General features: G+C 41.7%; 1 protein-coding gene across 1 annotated transcript; it reads right to left on the reverse strand.

Annotated features, from left to right (window-relative positions):
• Positions 1-1,368: 1,368 nt before the first annotated feature.
• RPP30 (ribonuclease P/MRP subunit p30) lies at positions 1,369-18,426 on the reverse strand. The gene is made up of 11 exons (XM_080621574.1): positions 18,323-18,426; positions 17,315-17,370; positions 16,943-16,999; positions 16,185-16,259; positions 15,556-15,627; positions 11,330-11,419; positions 9,126-9,242; positions 5,643-5,672; positions 5,115-5,152; positions 3,916-3,995; positions 1,369-1,920 (listed from the first exon to the last, which is right to left on the reverse strand). The coding sequence occupies exons 1-11, from the start codon at positions 18,402-18,404 to the stop codon at positions 1,814-1,816; spliced, it is 804 nt and encodes a 267-aa protein (XP_080477700.1). The 5' UTR covers positions 18,405-18,426; the 3' UTR covers positions 1,369-1,813.
• Positions 18,427-20,501: the final 2,075 nt, after the last annotated feature.

Below are 20,501 nucleotides of genomic sequence, written 5' to 3' on the forward strand. Positions count from 1 at the left end.
CTGGGAGCATGCCTTGCAGGAAATAGAAATGACATCAGTGCTGGCTAACTCAGTTTGTTTATCATCCTAACTGAGAAGCAGCTCAATTGTTCAGGCTGCAAAGTGGCCAGAACAACATGCTTCAGGAAACTGGGGGAGAAGAAAGTTTTCAGTCAGTTCCTGAAGCACTATATCTTAAAGGATAAAGATACAAGATTGTAAATTTTTTGTATCAAGTCAAACCAGTAACAAGAAGGACCTCTAGCATTCAAAGCCTCCTCCCATATGCTAGTTACCAAACAACTTGTGTCATGCTCAGGGTAGGTTATTCACTAGCCAAGGCAAGAGGATATGTCACTCAGAAAATTGCACTAGACACATTTTGCTTCTTCTCTGATTAGAGCATCATCATTTTGGAGGTAAGCCCATAAACAGCAAACTATGTGTGTCTATGTGCGTGTGATACATACATGTAACATCCCAATAACTAGACGAAACCAGACTGAAATCATCAAGTCAACAAATAAGTCAAAATTTGTTGAATGAAGCAAAAGCTGTTGTGACTTATACCAGCATTATATAGAACTGTTACTCTACTGAGAACTTCACCTATTCTGTTCAGTCCAGTTACCAGGAACTCTGAGATGATTCACTGCAAAATTTCTGCAATATTTTACATGCTGTAACTTCCACTTCTCACCTTGTCAGATGCAAATACAGAACGGGAATATGCACTGTAAAGCTGGCTCAAGAGTATCTTGAGTACAGGAGCTTACATAACTTTTTATATTGGTTTCATCAAAAGAAAAACTTCAGTCAACATTTGGAAGAGCTCTGACAATGCTCTGCTGATTATAAATCTGTTATGATTGCTTTTTTGGCAGCCAGATTCAGTTTACTGAGGCATTAACAGGAAGGAAAACAGAAAGGCAGGAGGCAGCAAAATGAACACTCTCCTAGACAACACTGCCAGACCAGGCCATAAAGAAGGAAATGATGCAGTAAAAATGATGTGACATGGAGACTGCTCAGGCCTAGGTGAGACAGCTGTTATGCTGCGACTGCAACACAGCATGCTGAGCACATATTCAGTGTAACCTTGGGCTCTTCCTTCCCATCTGCAGTAACCATCTCATGTGACTGTGGTTTTAAGAGCTGCAGGACAGGGATGGCCCTTGGGATGTGTCTCTGGCAGGTCAGGTTAGTCAGTCGTACTGTAACACAAATCCAAGGTATCCCCTAGCAAGTGACAGAATCTAGGATCTTCTTTATAGCCACTGGCCATGAAACAGAATGGGAAGCAGTGTTTTGTTTTGTTTTTTCTTTACTGCACAATTATTCTCCATGGACCCCTGAAGGTAAACTTCATCTACTGTTTGCAGCTGTAAGGTTTAGTACAGAGATGTGTTTAAAACTTGAGAAACCATGAGCTATACTTTCAAAGCATACATTCTTAGAAATATTTTTAATTAAAAAGGAATGCACTTGTACAACTGAAAATTTCTGTTAGAAACATCGTGTTGAGTTTGCACTATCTTCAGAAGACCTACGACAGGGCGGAGAGAGAGTCTCCTGACCTTGGCTAGAAGCCCAGCATGACCTTTTAGGTGTGGTGAACTAGCATATAGCAGTCTCATTCCCACAGCTTTCCTCACTTGAGCACCAGAAGAATTCTTCAGGCTAAATAAAGTAGTAAGGGAGGAATGGGAGTAGCTGGAGGGAGGAAGAAGTCTCAACACTGGGTAAAGATGGGATGGAGGTTCTTGTTGACAACTGGTTCAGTTCTCAAGCTTGAGTCTTAGCTTTTTTGCAGGCTGGCAGTGTTTCTTCCTCCTCAACCTTGAGTCTTAGCTTTTTTGCAGGCTGGCAGTGTTTCTTCCTCCTCAACCTTGCGAGGCTTCTTCACTGTGTACACTATCCCACAGGCACTCTTCCGAGTTTCTGGAATAATATAAGCAGAAGCTGTAGTACCTCAAATAAAATGACACATGCATTTAATGCAGTTATTTCAGGTGCCCATGCCCCAAAGCACAGTTCAACATGTTTAACAGCCAGACAGTCAGCACACACAGCAGGTAAGCAACCTGCATAGGCAGGAGCTGGCGATACTCTGCACTATGGAGTGGGGAAACCCGACAGTGGGTGTGGAATTACAGCAAACATAAGGGAAAGCTGAGGTCTGTGGGGACTGAGGGGCTGCAGACACACAAGAACATAGGAAACCAGGCTTAATCAGTTCAATAGGCTCAGGACACATTCTTGAAGCACTGTCAAAAGCATTTCTGAGCAAAACATACTGTTCTTCAAAAAAAATTAATTCACATACCCCAGGATTCTTAAACAGACTATGCTGGCACAGCTCTGTTGGCAGAGGCTCCCTTATACATACCAAGTAAGTAGCTTTATGGTATTCAAGAACATTTTATTTACAGAACCCTCAGCATTACCATAAAATACTACTGTGTGATGTTATCAAACTCCTCACAAGTTTGCCAAACAACCTAGTGAGCCCAATCCAGTTTCGTAACTAGTAGTGGGAGGCTTCTCCACAAAATTAGAGGTAGAAGAGATTCCCTACAAACACTCTGTTATCAAAGAGGCTCTGCAAGAACCTTGCCAAAATGTATTGACTTATTCTGGGCTAGTATTCTCTGGGGGACAGGGAACCAGCATCTGCTATTTAATTTAACAGATAAGATAGATGATGGTCTTCAGAAATTCCACATAAACTCGACAAAAATTCTTCCCCTACACTGTCTCTATGCTAACGAGTAGCAGCTGGAGAAGGACCCTGTTCTCAGAAACACCCTCTCCAAGAGGTCAAAGCTACCTGCTGTGAATTACAGCGAATTCAAGCCCCACCTCTACTGAAACAAGTGATATAAACCAAATCCTATTGGTGCATTTGAAACTTAGAGCAACTCAAGTTGTTAGGAAGGTGACCAGAAATCATACATACCCAACAAACCTTGACAGAGGCAGACATAAAGAGCTAGATGTGACTACTACTCAGCCACAAAGTTGAACTGCCATCAGAATAAACAACAAAAATCAAGAAAGACTGAGAACCTATAACTAAGCATGTGAAAGGGAGGGTATGGATGAAGAAGCTGGTGCTAAGGTGGAAAGCAAAGGTCTAAACTGATTGCTGGAACATCAACTTTCGCATCTCTGCTGCACTGATACCAGGGCACAAAATACAACTGGAAACCTTTTGATTTTCAGTGAAGGGGGGCACAAGCTAAATTTCCACTTTCTTAATATTAACAATGGGCAAACAGAGGAGAACTACTATGAGCTGCCTCTGCCAAAAGCATAAAGAGGCAAGGTTTGTTTCAGCACACTTCAGGCCATTGTATACTATATGAAACTTTTTTTTCCTAAGCAGCAAGCACTCAGGGTATTTGATTTTGCACCAAGTTTGAAATGGTCCAGACTGAAAAGCGAGTAAAAACCAGACCACATAATGAAGCCTCAGGAAGAGACATGGCAAAGGTTGTTTCCACACTCATGCTACAAGAGGGTAAACACAAAACACATACATCCCGATTTTCTCAAAGTCCATGACACATTTTCTGCTGGTGTTACCAAGATCAGCATTCAACCCTTTCTGAAACAAGGGATGTGATAATTTCACTAGGAAACACAACAGGCAGATCTGTGTTTTGGCTAAACAGTTTACGACTCGTTAATGTGGTTAAGCAAGTACTCCAGTACAGACAGCACAATCAGTTCACCCACTGGTTTGCTAACACAGCAACTAGGGAAAATAAAATACCCTTGCCACACAAGCTCCTCTTCATGCATTGGACAAGAGAGCTAAAACCCCAGGCTGACTTACTCTAGAAGGTCTCAGGCCTTTTGGAAAATATGCATTAACATGAACTTAAACAAATGCACATTACTTAGACAAGCTTGCATGTGCTTTTCACTTACCTCCATGAAGCACAGTGGCTCTGCAGTTGGTAGATACAGCTGCCTTGGCTTCACCTTCTGACAGGCCAAACAGCAAACCTCTGTCACCTTTGCTCAGGATCAAAATGCACAGAAAGGAACAAACAAAACAGGGAAGTCCGTCTGCACGGTAGGTTTGCTTACTCCACAAATAACTGGGAATTAGCGAAGCTGTAACTCAAAGTGACATTTTGCGTAAGGTTATCCAGAGGCAGGGAACTGAGGCACCCAATTCTCCCAGCAGTAGTTCCCCAGCAGCCCTCCTGGAATGCTCCTGGCAATGTTGCTTTTTTCCAGACAAGAAGCGATACTTTTGAAAATAAAGGTCTGCCATCACGGGAACATTTTTATGTGAATAATAAGCAAAAAAGTTACTCCATTAAAAAGTTCAGGTTTGGGGAAGGGCACTGTCTGATACAAAAGCATTATGCTGAAAAGTTCCCAGCCACCTTCAGCAGGGATGACACCAGATTAGGTATGTTAATTTGGGTTGAGCCTGACTACTCTTTTTAAGAGGGAAGGAAATGTTGTGCATAAAATCTTTCCAGGCCACACAACCTCCCACACGGTTCTCATGACTCAGAGCATGCTCCTTCCCTTCAAGAGACAGTCCAGATACGTGCTTGTCGGGCAGGGAGGGGGGAATAGTAAAAATGCATCTGAATTCCTAAAAGAGGGGAGAAAAGACACTCTCCTTAGTTTCTAGAACATAACCTCTTACTTACATACGTGCAGGTAAACAAGGACTGGAAAATTCAGAAGTAACCAGCATTCTGATAGGAACTTTATCTTTCTTAACATAAATTCAATTTTATAGCTTCTCCTACTAAAGATGTGGCATCTTGGAGACCACAGTAATAATTTCTGGTTTGGTTTACAGTGTCCATAGATTTTGATGGTTTTTATTCATTTCCCCACTTAAGCCCACACAATATCAATACATATCACAATCAAATATACCTGTAGCTGAACAGAGACATTACTATTTAGTGACTGCTCATGCCACCTCAAGACCAAGATGTTGCTCTTTCCACACCCACTCAGTCTCAATTCATTGAACTGGTCATCAGCAATCATCACTGTGTGAAGTTCAAAGAGTGCAAAAGATAGAAGTATTTCAAAACTGCTTTGCACTTTCAATGTGAATAGTAACTGCTGTCTTCTACTTGAAAAAAGGATACAGATTAGCCACGTCATAAGGACCTCGTAGTTCTAGAGGCTAAAACAAAACAAAGAAGGTTGGACATGGCAGGGAATTGCAATTAGATGATCTCAAGGTCCTTTCCAACCCCACCTATTCTATGATTCTAGATGTGCGTTCACTCTCTCTCAGGCTGACACAATGTGAGCAGCAGGACAGGGATATAAGGAAGGCAAGATTAAATACTACATAATAGCAAGCTGCTGAAGATGCACTAGGAAATCAAGCAAGTAGTACTACTTTGGAAAACACAGTCCTCATCTGGGAGAAAACTGTCATGGAAAATACCACAGCAGCAAAGAAAAACCCACCCAACCAACAGAAAAAAACCCCAACCCATAATACAATTCTTTGGCAAAACAGATTGATTAAAAAACCACCCACAAGATGAAAATAATACTTAAAATTACAATTTATTTTAATGTTTAATATGCAATTAGAGCTCTATTTTCAGGCACAGATAAATCCTCAACTTGTTCTAACTTACAAAAAATAATCTGGGACTTACCCTTTCAGCTGCACTAGATATGACAATATTCTAGAAAACAAACAAAAGAGAACAAACATTCATCTGTCAGACAGCATCAAGAAATGAAAAAAACTCAGCAAGCAGCAAAGACTTTATAAGCATTACCTACGTTCAGGCTCAGAGCCCAATCAAACATCAGAGTATCTGATGCTCTCAGAGGCAGTGAATTCTAGCAAGGTGTGGATCTTAATTTGGGGACATGAATAAACCCCGGTCATCCCCTTGCCCCCTACAGAGAGAGGGGCACAGGGACAAGACCCTCCTTGCAGTTACACTTTCACAGACAGATGCGAGATGAACAAGTACCGCACCTTTCAGAGGTAATAGATTAAGCAATATAAATGTCAAGAGTGATGGCATTAAGCCAGTATCTCTCATAGTATACTTTAAAGGGTAAAGAAGAAACGCAGAGCTGTACACTGTGTTAAGTGCCCCCTTTATCTACACTAGCTGAAAAAGGCCTCACACAAATGACAACTCAGCCTGAGCTGTAACAGAAGACTTAGAAGTGGAGTTCAGGATCCCCCAGTACCAGCTTACAGATAGTGCCTTTTGACAGTTTGGTGCTCCCAAATTTTCAGCCTACTCTGTGCTGCAGTACAACTCAATCCTAACCTCAGCATTCACACTGGCTTTAACTGAACTCACACTGGTGTCTGAAGCTAGTGGCTGCCAATTCATGCCATACACTCACTTCTGTCAACACTGGCACCCCCAGGAAAATCATCAGGTGGAGACACATCCTTCTGCCCCATAGGGTTTCTGCAGAAACTGACTGCTTGGGGGCTGGCAGATACCACAGCTTAGCTGTCAGTGCTCTCCTGTTATTAAACCTCCAAGGATGCTCACTCAGGGGGTGGCTGTTTTGCACAGGTGGAAGCCTTGAAGCAGCAAAAAAACCCCTTGCACCTTTTATTATACTGAACGAAAGGCTTTGGGAATTCCTGCTCGAGTGGGTGGGAATGAGCAATTGTACTGAGGCAGCGAAAGACTTTCCCTCTCTGACGTCAGTACCACCAACACATCACACCACCCCTGGTTACAAGGTGGGGATTTTGATCCCTTCCTTGAACTGGTTTGCTTGTCCTGCCACCTCCCCAGCAGAGACAGCAGGGCATACACTGGAAGAAAACACTGTACGCAGCTGGAACTCAACACATGAAACAGCTATTTGCATGGAAATGACTGCATGTTCATACTGTGCCCAAGGTTTCATGTGCTAAGGAGGAAAGTATGGGACAGACCACTGCCTTAGCATAAGGAAAGCCAGAAGCAGAAGCAATACACACAAAGTGACTTAAAAGCACACATTATGATGGAGCCTAAGACATTTCTTTCTGCATAGTTCACCTTTAAAATGGATCCCCGGTGTGCTTTTGTGCTTCAGCGGTGCTGACTGCTAGTTTGCTGTGAAAATCAAAGTCTCCTGCTCTGAGGTGTAGCAACCGATGCCTGCCTCCCAGGCTCAGAGAAGCTCCCAGAACAGCTGTGCAAGCCATCTTCAACCAACACAGGATTGTAGTTCACTGCTGCACATTGGAGATATGCTCCACCTGGTTCAAAGGCCTCCATTAGGGGATGGGTAAGATGGGAGGAGGCAAGAGCAGACAAGAAAAGCACTGCTAGCAAGTGAAGGAGGGCCAAGCAAAGGCAAATCCAAGGGAAGGGCTGAAGGGAAGAATTCAAAGGCAAAACATTATCTCCCCAGGCAAAGGAGACAACAACTGTTGAGTACACTGCTTCAGGCGTAGTACCTACACTCAGCTACCAAAACATGCAAGGTTTGGAATATAGGTGGCTATGCACACCTTCTGTCTGGCAATGCAGGTGAGTTCTTCCCTCATTGCCTGCACATTTTAGCATGTTTGAAGGATTCTGCTCAATGCCAGCTCCAAGGATACAAGTAAATTTCTGGAAATTTCTCTGCCCTGCTATGACAGAGGAGGAACAAAAGGATCCAAAAGCTGCTACAAGTTCAGCAACTACAGGTTACAGAAGGCAAGGGCTGCATGCCAGACGCCACTGCAGACTATGGGCCAGCCATCTCTTGTCTCGTTAAAAAAAGGCCTTTCCATAACCGATGGAGACAACCTGCCAGTGACAGCTAATAACCACCTCTGCAGGCCCACCAGGCACTGAGCCTGATGGCAAGAATAATGGTGAAAGGTAAAAGACAAGCTAGCAGTTCCCTCCCAGCGCTACCAGTGCCTAACAGCAACTCGTCATGTCCAGCTAATTTACCTTCCAGGCACAGATGATGTACTAGATTGTCAGATGCAGAAAGAAAGGTCACTGTGCACAGACTGAGCACCCAAATGTCTCACTTGCTGTGTTCATGATGGCAACTCAACTGGTGCTCTCCAATAGTCATGAGAAGCACATTTTTAACTGCACACATGAAAAACAAAACTGGCAAAAAAGGAAAAAAAAAGAGAAAAGGGGGCTTGTGTGTATGTACCTCATCTCCAAGTCAGTATTTGTGCAATTAGCTCCCACAGCTGAGCCTCTCAGGAAAGGCCATGAAAATACCTTCTGTAGCACCAAGGGAATTTGTCTGACCCACTCTGCTATCCTATAAAAGAGGCTGCTATGCCTGAAGGGAACGAAGGTAACAATAGATCCACTTTTCATTTGCCTTCCTAGCTGTATATCCCACTTCAGATTAGATTTGCACAGTAATGCCAATTTTGGCTTTTCTGGACTACAAGGCTGTAGCAAAGGCCATTACTTCCAATAAAGGTGGTGGAAGCTATAATCTCTTTTAACTTGGATACATATGATATGCTTCCTTGTTAAAAAAAAAAAACAAAACATGGCCTGAAAGGACCCAGCATGACAGGCAGCTCAGGCTGGTAGCTGGGAGGAGGTAAGGTATGAAAGCAATTCATTACAGGCATCTCAGCTGCAAGCATTACTTCTTCCTTGGATTTCAGTAGCAGGGAAGAATGCAGTTATTTTTACTATTAAAAATACTATTTAATAGTAAAATACCTTTACTATTAAATTTACTAACTGTTTAACAAAACAAGATTTCTACTTTTTTATTATTATTTTCTACTCCCCCATATTCAAGGTACACTATTAAATAAGCGCTTTTGGTCAATTAGAAATAAGAAATGGATTTTAAAGAAAGAGATGCATGGGTTTCAGTTCCAGTGCAAACCTTAGGTCTCTTGACATATTTTTCCCCTTTTGTTTTGAATAATGCATATGTTGTACAACAACAGATAGACTGTTCTGAAAAAAGAATCTAACAGTTTGACAACTTAAGAAGAAATCATGCAGTGGTGCATGGCTGGAAGTATCTGGAGCTAGAATAATTGTGTCCTTGTATTAGCAGGCAAAGATTCAGTTACAGCTTCAGAAACCCCAGCATCAAAGTCATTTAAAATGGCTCAGTCTGTCCAACTCCAGAAGAATTTGAAGTGAATTAATTAGCTTGCTTTCACATCGAGAGCTTACCTTTCCTTTGCAGATCTGCATCAGGCTGATCGCATTTGAAATTGTGTATCTTCTCATTGTGGAGTCTTTGATGGCAGGCGTATAGAGAATTTCAAAGTAAATGCCTCGATCTATTGCCTTCACATGAAAGAGAGTGATCAAAAATCAAAAGCAGAGAAGCATAACAACCTAACAACTGCTGTCTATTATTGATGTAGCTTATTCTCACTTTAACTGTACTCCATACAAAAAAAATAAGATGGAATTGTTCCAGAAAGAGAACAGCATAGCATGCAAGGGGCAGGCAGGAAGGTTTCACTGTACACCAGATATGTGTACTTGAATCTTGGGATGACAGATAAACGAGACTTAACAAACAAAGAAATATCAGCCATTTATCAGTTGTAACTGGCTTTCCACTATCCCAGAGTTGAGTAGAAAGTTAGCTACTTCTGGTCAGAAACAAGTCTTGAAATTCTGACGACTCTCCTCTAGCCACACAGCCTGCTGTAAGGAAAACCACTGGTTTCAACAGTACCCATGACTCGCAGGTGAGGAACTTGTCCTTGCATAAAACCAGCAATACTGATATTTGTGACAATGTTAAATAACAGTAAGTCACAGCAGAAGTTCCAAATAGTAATACTCATTATATTTTCAGCTCCTTTAAAATCTTTTGCTGTCTGTTAAAGTACCTCACCAAAAACCTAGTTTTTGCAAACACACGGAGAAAAGTTTATCAACTTGTTATAGGACACAGTGAGTTAGCAATAAAGACACAATTTAAAGCTAGTTCTTTGTTCCATGGCCTAAACTACATTTGCCTGAAATTTTATCTATCCTTTATACTCATATTATTAAGAAATGCTGCAATGCTAGTAAAAGAGTCCAGTAACTGAATACAGATGGAATTAATCCAGCTCCTATCCATGCATGACCTCTGCATGCAAGCACAACAGAAGCTATGTACACATAAAATGTTTTAAACAGAACTAGTCCAACATCTGCAAACAAGAAGAGAAGCCTGAATTTATCAAAACCAAAACAGGTGATGGCAATACACCAATTTCCAGTCAAGCAGATTTTTAACCTCATCCCCACCGCTTCAGCTGCCTGTCAGTCTGTCTGTCTGGCACCACAACAACCAAAACTGACTGCCCCAGGATGCACAAAACCAATCTGACAGACAGACTGCCTTGAAGCTGCGAATGTGGAAGATGAGAAGTAGCTTCTAAGGAAAATGTCTCCTAACAGGCCTCCAAGAGCCACCTTTGGTCTTGCTGGAGCCAGGTCAGCTGCCGGAGTTTTAGCCAGCTAGGTTACTTTCAAACAACATTTCATATAAAATTGTTATTTCAAGTGGAATGTTAAAATTCCCAGCCTATAGTAAATTCCAAAGTATTACTTTTGCTCTGTTTCAGAATAATTTCTAGTTAATTTTTGATTTTAATTCTTGAACAAACTTCCTGTAGAAAAGGAAGTAGGGTTTCTAGCCAATTCCAAATTTGTATTTTTTTAGCACTAAGGACTACACCAGCCAAGAATGCCCACATGGAATGAGCCCTGACATATACTCAGAGGCAAAAACTAGTTCACTGAAGAGCATGTTTGGATTAAGCTTTCTGGCAAACCACCAACAGTAGGCAAAACTGTATTAACAAAATATTTGATCCATGCTGATAGTCTTCTAGTGTCTCACAGCAGGTATTTAGCAATTCCACATTTGGCTCATCTGTCAAGACATTTTTTTGTCTAAATATGGATGCAATACAGTTTTCTTCCAAATAACTGCACAAGATCCCTGTCCCAAATTAATACTGTCATTCACATTCTCCTATCTTTTAAATTACAGGGCCGTTTATCTATTCTGACACAACTGTACCACTTCTGGTATGGGAAGCAGCTTAGCCAGCAATCATACCACATCTCACTGCTTAGCATAGTAGTGGCCTTTAGGCTCTGTTTCCACTCCTTGGGAACACCACTTCTGCCTTCTTAAGTGGGGGACAGGGAGGAGAAAAAGAAATAACATACATCAATGTGTATTAAATGTTTTAGTGGAGGCCTTGAAGTGAGGGACATCTGAAACAACACCATACATTATGAAAGCAAATAAAAGAACCAAGTGGATGGGAATGGTGGGAGGAAAATGGTAGGGAATTAAAATCAGACTGACATTAAATACAGAATTTAACAGCAAGAAAACAATTTAGATGTAAATTTACCATATTCACAGGGGGCCTTCGGAAGTAGAATGGCAGTTTTTCTGTTACATTTATGCATACCAGATCCACGTCTAGAGTTGTGCAAGCGATCTACGGCAAAGAAATAGGAACATATTTTTAGATACGCCAAAAAAACACATAACCAACTTTAGATTCACTAATGTTCTCCTTCATCTCTTAATGCAATAAATGTCTCTCCAGGGTGAGTTCAGTTTTAAAGTGAAGAGGTACTCTGTCTTGCATGTTTGCCAATAAAACAGCAAGGCTACAAGCGCAAAGCTTGAGCATTTTGGGCTTAAAACCCAAGTCTTCTCTCACAGAACTACTTTTCCAGCAATATAATGACCAACCCGAAGGCAAGACTTAATGCTTTTTCTTTGACTAGGACATGCAATGTTGGTTTTTGGCAAAAGAACTCACAGCTAATGAAGGAAAACCCCTATTTGCAAAGGGAACAGCCCAGGCACTGCCTCTTACCCCATCACTCTCTAAATCCAGCATAGCAACTGTTTGGTTTAGGGGTTGTTTTTACCACAAGCAACCAAGAAAAGACGGAAAGAAAAGCAGAATTGGTGTGCTCCATGCCCAGTTCTGGGCCCCACTTTCCTGGCTGGGTGGGTAACATACAGCTCTTCCTGACTCTGGAGGAGTCTGAAGATGGCATCAAGTGTTATAGTTTAAAAGCTTAGCTTTGAACTCACCACAATTTACAGCCTGTATTAAAAGATAGAAGGAACAAAGAGAAGCGTGGAGAAGGGAATCTCCACACTGACATACAGAGAAAATTAAATACACATAAAAGTTACCGTGTGATTTACATATAAACTCATGCACAGAAGATATGTAGGATATGTAGACATATGCCTACGCCATCAAGACGATTACACAAGGCCAGATTAATGTCTGCAAGCAGCGCTGTAACAAAGAAGATAAAAAAGGCTGAAGAAGTTGAAAAGGAATTTTCATGCATAGGGGAGCTGGGCATCCAGAAACCTGCCAGCAACTGCTCCAAATACACCGGAGCCAGGTGCCAGCCATTCATCCCTCCTTGCACCAGCACAAAAGCAATTGGGGTTGTGGGGAGTTCCAGGGCTGGGCTGCTCTAACACAAGGCAAGCTGTTGCTCTGCAGACTAGTTTTCTACCAGTTTGTTCGCATGAACTTTGGATGGGGATGAGAGTAAATGCCCAGCTTTAAGAATGCTTCTTAGCTGATAGCACTCCTCTTAGACAGAAGGGCCACAGCACATGTGCAGGCAATTCAAAGATCCAGAAAACCACAAGGTTTTTTATGTTAAAGTGTTTCTACCCTTCAGACTAAAATTTATCTTCATGCCCTACCTTTACCAACTCTGTTAGACAGAACACAGTTGGAATCGATTTCATTGAATTAGACTTGCATGCATAAGTTTAACACTACTACAGCCAGTTTTACTCCTTTTCTTATGTGGAATACAAACTACTACCTAGACAGAGGTGATTCATGGGAAAATGCACAGAGCAAATAGCTCTGAATCACATCTTAAAAAACATGTCAGTAAGGCCATAGGAAATTTAGAAAGAGAGAAAGCAGAAAATGAAGGAAAGCAAGAATACACATCAAAACATCAAGTTGCCCTATATGATGAGAAAACAAGCGTTCCTAATCAGCTCCAGAAACACTGGAAAATTCATTTCCATTTTGCAATTAAGCACAGTGGGAAAGGGAGGGACCCAAATGCCAGGATATCTACAGGACTCCAGTGACAGGAACATTTCAGAAACCACCACCAAGAAAAAACAAAATTAAGAGTCATACTTCTCATAAGAAGGAATTCCTTCATTGCATGGAAAATTTGAGAGATTTCTCCAAACACTCCAATGTTCAGCCTAGCTTTGGATCCTGGACAAGTCACACACAGAGGCACGTTAAGGTTACCCTGCCTGCTGAAAGGATCTGAAGTGCAAAACTTCATAGAAAACTTCATAGAAAATGATCTGCAGCAGTCGCACAGCCCAGTGCCTGCCTGGCCACATAGCAGGCAAGAGCCCCATCTGCTGGGAGACTCCAGACAGCCAGGAATAAATAAATTCGTCACTGCTTGGATGGCCTGAAGAAAGTTTGGGCAAATGTTTTAGGAATAAACACTGAAATTTGGCTTTGCACTACATCCTCAGAGTTCTACGTGCAGGCTTGTTAGATACAGGTGACTTGCTAATTGCTTACAAACAGCAGGCAGAACTAATATCATTAAAACAGTCAGAAATCTTAAAAAGCAGAATTTTTGCAAAGCAACAGGCACAGACCTCATTACTGGCAAGGAGTGGGCATTCCTGTTGCAGCCCAAAACAATCCTCATGGGAGACTTAAAGGAACATGTTCTACAATTATCTCAGCAAACACAGCTTACTCATACCCCTGAGGATATAAATTACTTGGAGAATTCGAGCACATCTTTCAGAACATATCAATCACACTGCTGCCAGAGATGAAAAGAAAGAGGTGAAGAGTGGCCTTCAAAAGTATTTTACAACTATTCGCCTCTCTCACATCCCCAACAGTCCTAAAATCTTACAAGGGAAATAAAAGCAATCAGAAATTAGTTTCATTAAGCTGTTAACTATTATAATTAATGCTCAAATTCTTCTACTGAAAGATGATTTAAAGTTCATTTTATTCTACAGCCTCTTGCTTTGAACTTTATTTTTCAAAAAGTAGGGGAAACAGAAGAATAGAATTTTAATGTATCAAAGCAGGTACTCAGCAGTACTAGAAAGCAGCTTTAACTTACTTTGAAAACACTACCAACAGACTCAGTTTTATAGCGACAAGCTCTCTTTGGAAGTAAATTTTGCAAAGAGATTCATGTTTCTTTTGGTGTTTCTGTGTCTCCTTCATGCTGCTTTAAACTGCATGCCCGCTTGCTGCCTGCCAATGCTAACAGAGGCAGGATGTTTCCACTTACTCTTTCAGTTCAAAGTTAATGTTATTATTTCTGAGCTTGCAATAGGTCAGATGTCAGAGTTTGGGGTCTTTTAAGAAAACCATTTTGACAAAAAGATAACTTGCTTCCAGATGCTTGACTTGATCAGACCACTCACATCAGCTGTTAGCAAGTATCTGAGAAAAATTTAGTTAAAAGTATAAGAGACATGGAGATAACGAACACCTATTATCCAACAAGCCAAACTGAGGTCATTCTGCCCTAGATAGTGGAATTTTATATTGGAATTAATATATTGGATTTTATATGCTGCTGATATAGCAACACCTTCAATGGCTCAGAAATTTTGTGGAGGCAGTTTATAGCTGCAAGTTTGCACTGAACAGCCAGGATAAATCTGAGTGAGCAAATGACTGTCTGCCCTTCAAGTATTTCCCCTGAGGCCGCTCTACTTTCATACAGCCTCAGTGGTTTTCCCAGTAGGCAAAGTAACATACACATTATGAAGTCAGAGTGGTGAAGCTTCTCTCACTCAACTTGATAATCCAAAATACTCAAAATAAAACCAGAAATCTCAGTCTGGCAACGGAGTAAGGGCCGTTATGTTCAATCGGGCGTGTTTACATTTGGAAATTTTATCTGTTCATAAGATGCTATGACAGCTGGAACTAACTCCATCTCATAAGCTCTTGCTCCTCTTTTGATTTAAAATAACAAAATAAAAGGAAAATTTAAAGAAAAAAAGATCAGCTATTCATTTGGACAAACTTCCAAGACAAGTCCTAAGCCTAAAAGGAAGAAGCCAACTCTCAGAATCACATTAATTCCACTTTAAAATCCTTCCACTTTCCCTGGCATTTCAGAGACCAGAAAACAGCAAACGTGTTTTGGGAAAGCTGTCAGAGTATGAAAAGTTAAAGTTCAAAACCAAAGTTCTCTACACGCTGGTAGTGTGTGTGTGTGCATATACATAAGAAAAAAAGGATATTTTCCCTCCTCACTAGAGAGAAGTACTCAGTAAAGTACAAGACATACAAACGAAGCCACACTGCAGGGGCATACAAGTCTATTCATCAGGTAGATATTTCAGACTGTAACCAGTCACCTCAAAGCCTTGCAGCCTCCCGCACTCCCTCCCAACCTTCTCAGCTTATCAACTGATCAGGCAGCCTGTGTTGCTTAATTAGCTCCATGACACGCAGGCCTGTATAAAATGGGAAATAAAATCAAAACAAAGCATGTACTCAAACTAGCCCAAGGCACTAAAAGTTACCCAATGAGCATTACCAATCAGATGACTTACGTGGAACAGTTTCTCAGTCTTCGGAAATACTGCTATGATGTCATATAACCTTATATTTGGAGATGTTGATCTCTACAAAAGGTCAGAACAATTACTATCTTGAATTCTGGCAGATGCCAAAGCTATGCACAATGATTATTATCAAGATAACGAGAAGAAAATCCCCTTTTCTCTTTCACTACTAAAACAAAGCAAATAATCATCCAGTTACACAGTAAGTCTCTGCTGTGAGCCATACTGTGAAGTCATTCATTCTCATTTTGAGGCTTATCCCACCCACCTAGTAAGGCACTTACATCTTTTGCTTCGACCATGTAGCACTAAAACATAAATAGACACAGGGCTTGCTCACAGTCTTTTAGTTTACGTGCAGAAGTCCAGAAATCAAAGAAAAAAAGAGGAACACAACTGTTGTCCCATACTGACAAATGATCAATAGAAGCCATATCCAGTCTTGTAAGTCTGCATCTCTTCATGATCATGTTATTTGCTGAAAATGCCATATAAGAAACCAATGCTGAGTGTCCTACAAAATCCACAAAGTTCTCCCCATACAATTTCCAAAGTTTCATTCATTCATTGAGAAAAGGAAATAAAAATTGTAAAATTGATATACTAAACATACTTACCAAGAGATTACAGTGGGAAGGATCAGAAACAACAAGTGTTAGCCGGGTTAAAACTTTAATTCTTTTTGATGTCCCCTATAAAAAAGAAATAATACAAGACTTATAAAGTTTCAAAGCAAAAATCTGTGGTGACTTTTACTCTGACCACTATATAAAAAGAAAATGGTGCCTTGCTCATATTCTTTCCTATGCTAATTTTCTGAAGTCTGAAGTTACACTTTCCTATTTTAAATTGATCTCTTTGATATTATACATGCCCTTTACAAAGAAGAGCTTATTGTGTTTTTCTGAAGAAGGGTGGAAGGACAGAAGGCATAAAATCATGCAGAAAACCTGAGTATGTTTTAATACTGCTATGGTTCCCCAGGCAGGCCACAACTGTGTGCAAAAGCAGTTCCTGAATTAACATACATCAGCAATCTGAAATACAGACTTGGTTCATTATATCCAAATGATGCTCCATCAAAACCAGGAAGTGATTGTCAAAACTCAATTTTCAAGAATTACAATTATTCAACTACAAGAAGGTTCAAAATTCACAGAAAGCAATTGTTAAAATAATGTTAAATATAACGAATAGCACCTACTCTAATACTAGTGGACCGTTCTTCCAATGCTAGGAGTTTTAACAATCAACCAACAGACAAACTTATTTTTTTTGCTTAACATGCAATACACAAAATCACATATACAAACACACCAAAGTAAAAAACATAACCCAGAATGACAATACATAGATAGAATGTAACTAGACATACTTGTACAACAGGCAAAGATGGAAACAACTCTGAAGGAGATACAGGCTTCATGATTTCCTTAAAAGAGAACAGAGTTACTCAAAATGTCAGGGGTTAAGTTTACAATATAAACAAAAGCTGTGTTCTAATCCTAAAAAGAAATCTGCAATGCTAACAAAACTGTATCCCAGGGACAATACATGGACCATATTAAAAGTTAACTCCAGGGCAACTATACAAAATTATAAAATAGGAGTTCTGTCATAAATTCAGACATTTGTACTTGCATTTAGATGTGCTTTCTGCAGATAAGGCTACCTGGGAACATGTAGTGAAGCATGTAGGTTTACAAGAGAAAACACACTAAAAACAAATAATCCCAACAAAAATTACCTGTTTCTTTTCTTTAAAATCAATGACATGATTGAGAGCAACCGCAGAATATCCCACTGAAAAAGTAAACACAGTAAACTAATGGAAACAAACCAAAATGTGTTAAACACTCATTACTTAAATGTCTCAGAATTAATAACCATATGCATATTTGCCTTTCACATTATTTTTCTCTGAAGATTAATTCACCCCAAAAGTGCCTTAAAAAATTATTTGCCTTTTAATACGCTCCAGTCCTGACAACACTTACTCAATGGCAGAGCTTTATGAACATGAATACTCAGGAATAAGGTTCCCGATGACTCAGCCCTAGTTTGGTCCTGTTGATATCTTTCTTTAGGGAAAATGGTTAAGGACATTCAAAACAGTTGTTAAAGCTACAGACAATGCAGAGCTGGGAGAAATACAGCTACAGCAGAAGGCAAGGTGAGCATTCAAAGTGATGCTGAACAAAACTGACTGAATAGATCTCATTCGGCAGAGATCAGGGGAGAAGGTCAAATCGCCCCCCAGACGCTTAGCAGGCAGAATGTGGCTGTACAGCAGTTCTGCAGAAAAAGGCTTGGGCTATAATAAACTGCAAGTGGAAGGATGTGTCCACGCGGGTAATAAAAGCAGGTGTTACAGTGGGATAAAGGCAGAGATAGAGCCTGCAAGGCTCTCATCGCTACACGGAAACTACACAGCTTTCCTCGCTACTCGGCATTGGAAAGACCTCAGTTCTGGTCACTTCACTCGCAGAAAACCACAAGTTGAGGGGTAGAGCGGAGAGGAGCGAGGGAAAACGCGACCCGCCGGGGAAGCAGGAGGCCAGGTTTAGCCCACGGCGAGGGAAAACTACGCCTGGAGACTCACGCCGTGCTCGAACGAGCCTGCCGGGGCTGTCGCTCGTGTCCCGCCGCCCTCCAGGCTGGGCCCTGCTCAGGCCCACCCGGCTCTGAACAGCAGCCAGAGCCTCGGCTCCGCCGCCGCCCTCCAAGCTCCCGCCGTGCCCGGGCAGGTACTTACAGTGTGCTGCGGTCTCCAGCAGACTCTGCAAGGACTTCTTGTCCGACCCCTGCGGGAGGTTCAGGTCCGCGAAGCCGGCCATGCTAGACGCCGTGGAGAACCGGGCCGCGACTCCTGGCACCGCCCCCAACGGCCCGCGGCAGCCTGGGGCTTGTAGGCCCGGCCCTGCCCGGGCAGGAAGCCCTCTGCACCCGTCGGCAGAGCGGCGGTTTGTCCTGCGGTGTTCTTTGGCACTGCTCACAAAACCCCAGCAGCAAAAGGAGAGGATGTTTCACGTCTTCGCTGTACTCTTCGATCGGAGGTGCTCTACCAAAGGGCCGCCATAACTCGGGGGAATGTGTCAGATCTCAGGCGGAGCGCTGAAGATCAAACCTGGCTGCGAGGAAGACCACGCTTGGCTCATAAGATGGGACCTGGCTCTTGCTCTTCTACACAGCCGAAGCAGAGCAGGCCGAGGCACATCGCTCTCCTCGTCCCCACCAGATGGAGCAGTTACCTCGCTCGACTGAAGTGTTACTAGTGAAACTCGTTGAGCTCCATCTCAACACTGCCAGTAATAAAAACCGAATCATCTCTAGTTATTGAAAGGTCTTATCTTTCCTATGTTAGCTAAAAAAATGTGAAATAAAGCCCCAAGCTCCCATGTCAAGAGATACCCCCTAAACCTCAAAAGGACTGGGGAATTGTAATAGGCTTGTAACCAAATAGGCATTCACTGCGTAGCACTGTTACAAAAAGCACAAATATCTCTTTCTACCATTGATTAATAGCACAGAATATGTAAAATACATGTGGTAATTACCACTAAGGGTTTTTTGTTCAGCAGCAGTTGCAGACAGCAGGTCTGCAATTCCCATTCGCCTCAGCTGGGCTGAGGATCCTCAGATTTCTCTTTCTTCAAAATGGGCTAAATGTTCACCAAGGGAAATCTGTGTGGTCTGAAGCTCCAAGCTCTTACTGAGGCAAAACTACTTCTAACCAAGGCCAAGGTGTCAATGCTGCCAACTCCCAGTACGTCCCTGCTTACGGGATCTGTCCTTCATGCGACTTCTGCCAGCTGTGCCTGAGGACTTATGGCTCATTTCTACCAGAGATCCCGTGGTTTGCAATGGATGACCAAGGAACAATAGTGCCTTCTGGGCACGTTTCTAGCCTTGCTGTCTGATGAATTACAAAGACCTGGGATGGTGGTAGCAGAGAAGCTACTTCTGGGCTGCAGAGAGTGGACTAGAAGCTCAGGGTCCTTTGTTCTTGCCACATCTGTGGCAGCATTTTGTTCTTGACAATATTGGGTCAAGATATTTCAGTAAAGGAGCTTTGGTTTGGCCTATGTGCATCTGTAAGGGGCTTGCCTATTATATTAGATCAGCCTGCACTGCTTCTCTGCTTCAAACAATCAGCATAGCCTGAATGGTATTGTCAAGGCTTTTCTTTGATCTAGGTGAAAATGGAAGAGCTTGAGATACAATTCCAGGTTTTCTTTGGCTGAGCATGCGATGGAACATAATTTGTCTTAATGAGTGTAAGAAGCAGTCCATAAACATGCATCAGTTATTTTTGAATGGCCGTGCTGCAGCAGTGTTCAGAGTCATCAAACAGGATTAAGCAGCTTTTATGTCTGGCAATATACAAACAAAACAAACCTTTCCTCAAGGCACTTAAAATGGAGAACATTTAAACAGACCTTCATGCAGAACATCTGCACAACCCTGTTTGCTGTAATGGTGTAAGAATCTGAGTATGAAGCACTTTTGGCATCAGGTATCATGAATCATGTACTCAGACTAGTGTACAATCTTATATCCTGCATGAATAATTCAAATCCTACTACTTCTGTTTAGGCCAGCCCCACTGACCTACTACTACTTAAAATATCTTTGTGGTCCTCACTGTTAAGCCACAAGCTTCTACTGTGATTTGTTTCATCAGTATCCTGAAGATCTCATGATGGAGCCAGATCTCCTCCCTCCAGGTGTTTTCTTTCTCAATACACATAGATCTCAAGTCAATTCCTTCAGAAATTTGCATGCAGGAATCCTACCAATGGGGCAAGCCCCTGGTAGCAACTCTTAGATTTTGTTTTGCTTTAGTTTTGCATTTATCAGTTTTAGGGAGCTAAAGTCTTATTTGATACTGTCTCAGTAATGTAAATGTCACGGTCACTTTTATCATAACCTCC

This window comes from Psittacula echo (assembly GCF_963264785.1).
Source record: "Psittacula echo genome assembly, chromosome: 6".
Classification (NCBI taxonomy): Eukaryota; Metazoa; Chordata; class Aves; order Psittaciformes; family Psittacidae; genus Psittacula; species Psittacula echo.

Bases quoted from the DNA above. Each gene is read 5' to 3' on its own strand.
- RPP30 (XM_080621574.1), bottom strand. From the start codon at position 18,404: ATGGCCGGCTTCGCGGACCTGAACCTCCCGCAGGGGTCGGACAAGAAG. The intron at 9,243-11,329 runs GTAAATTTACAT...TTTCATGTGAAG, and splicing joins GAAGGCCCCCTGTGAATATG to GCAATAGATCGAGGCATTTA. The intron at 5,153-5,642 runs GTAAGTCCCAGA...GTTTTGTTTTAG, and splicing joins TATCTAGTGCAGCTGAAAGG to CCTCTAGAACTACGAGGTCC.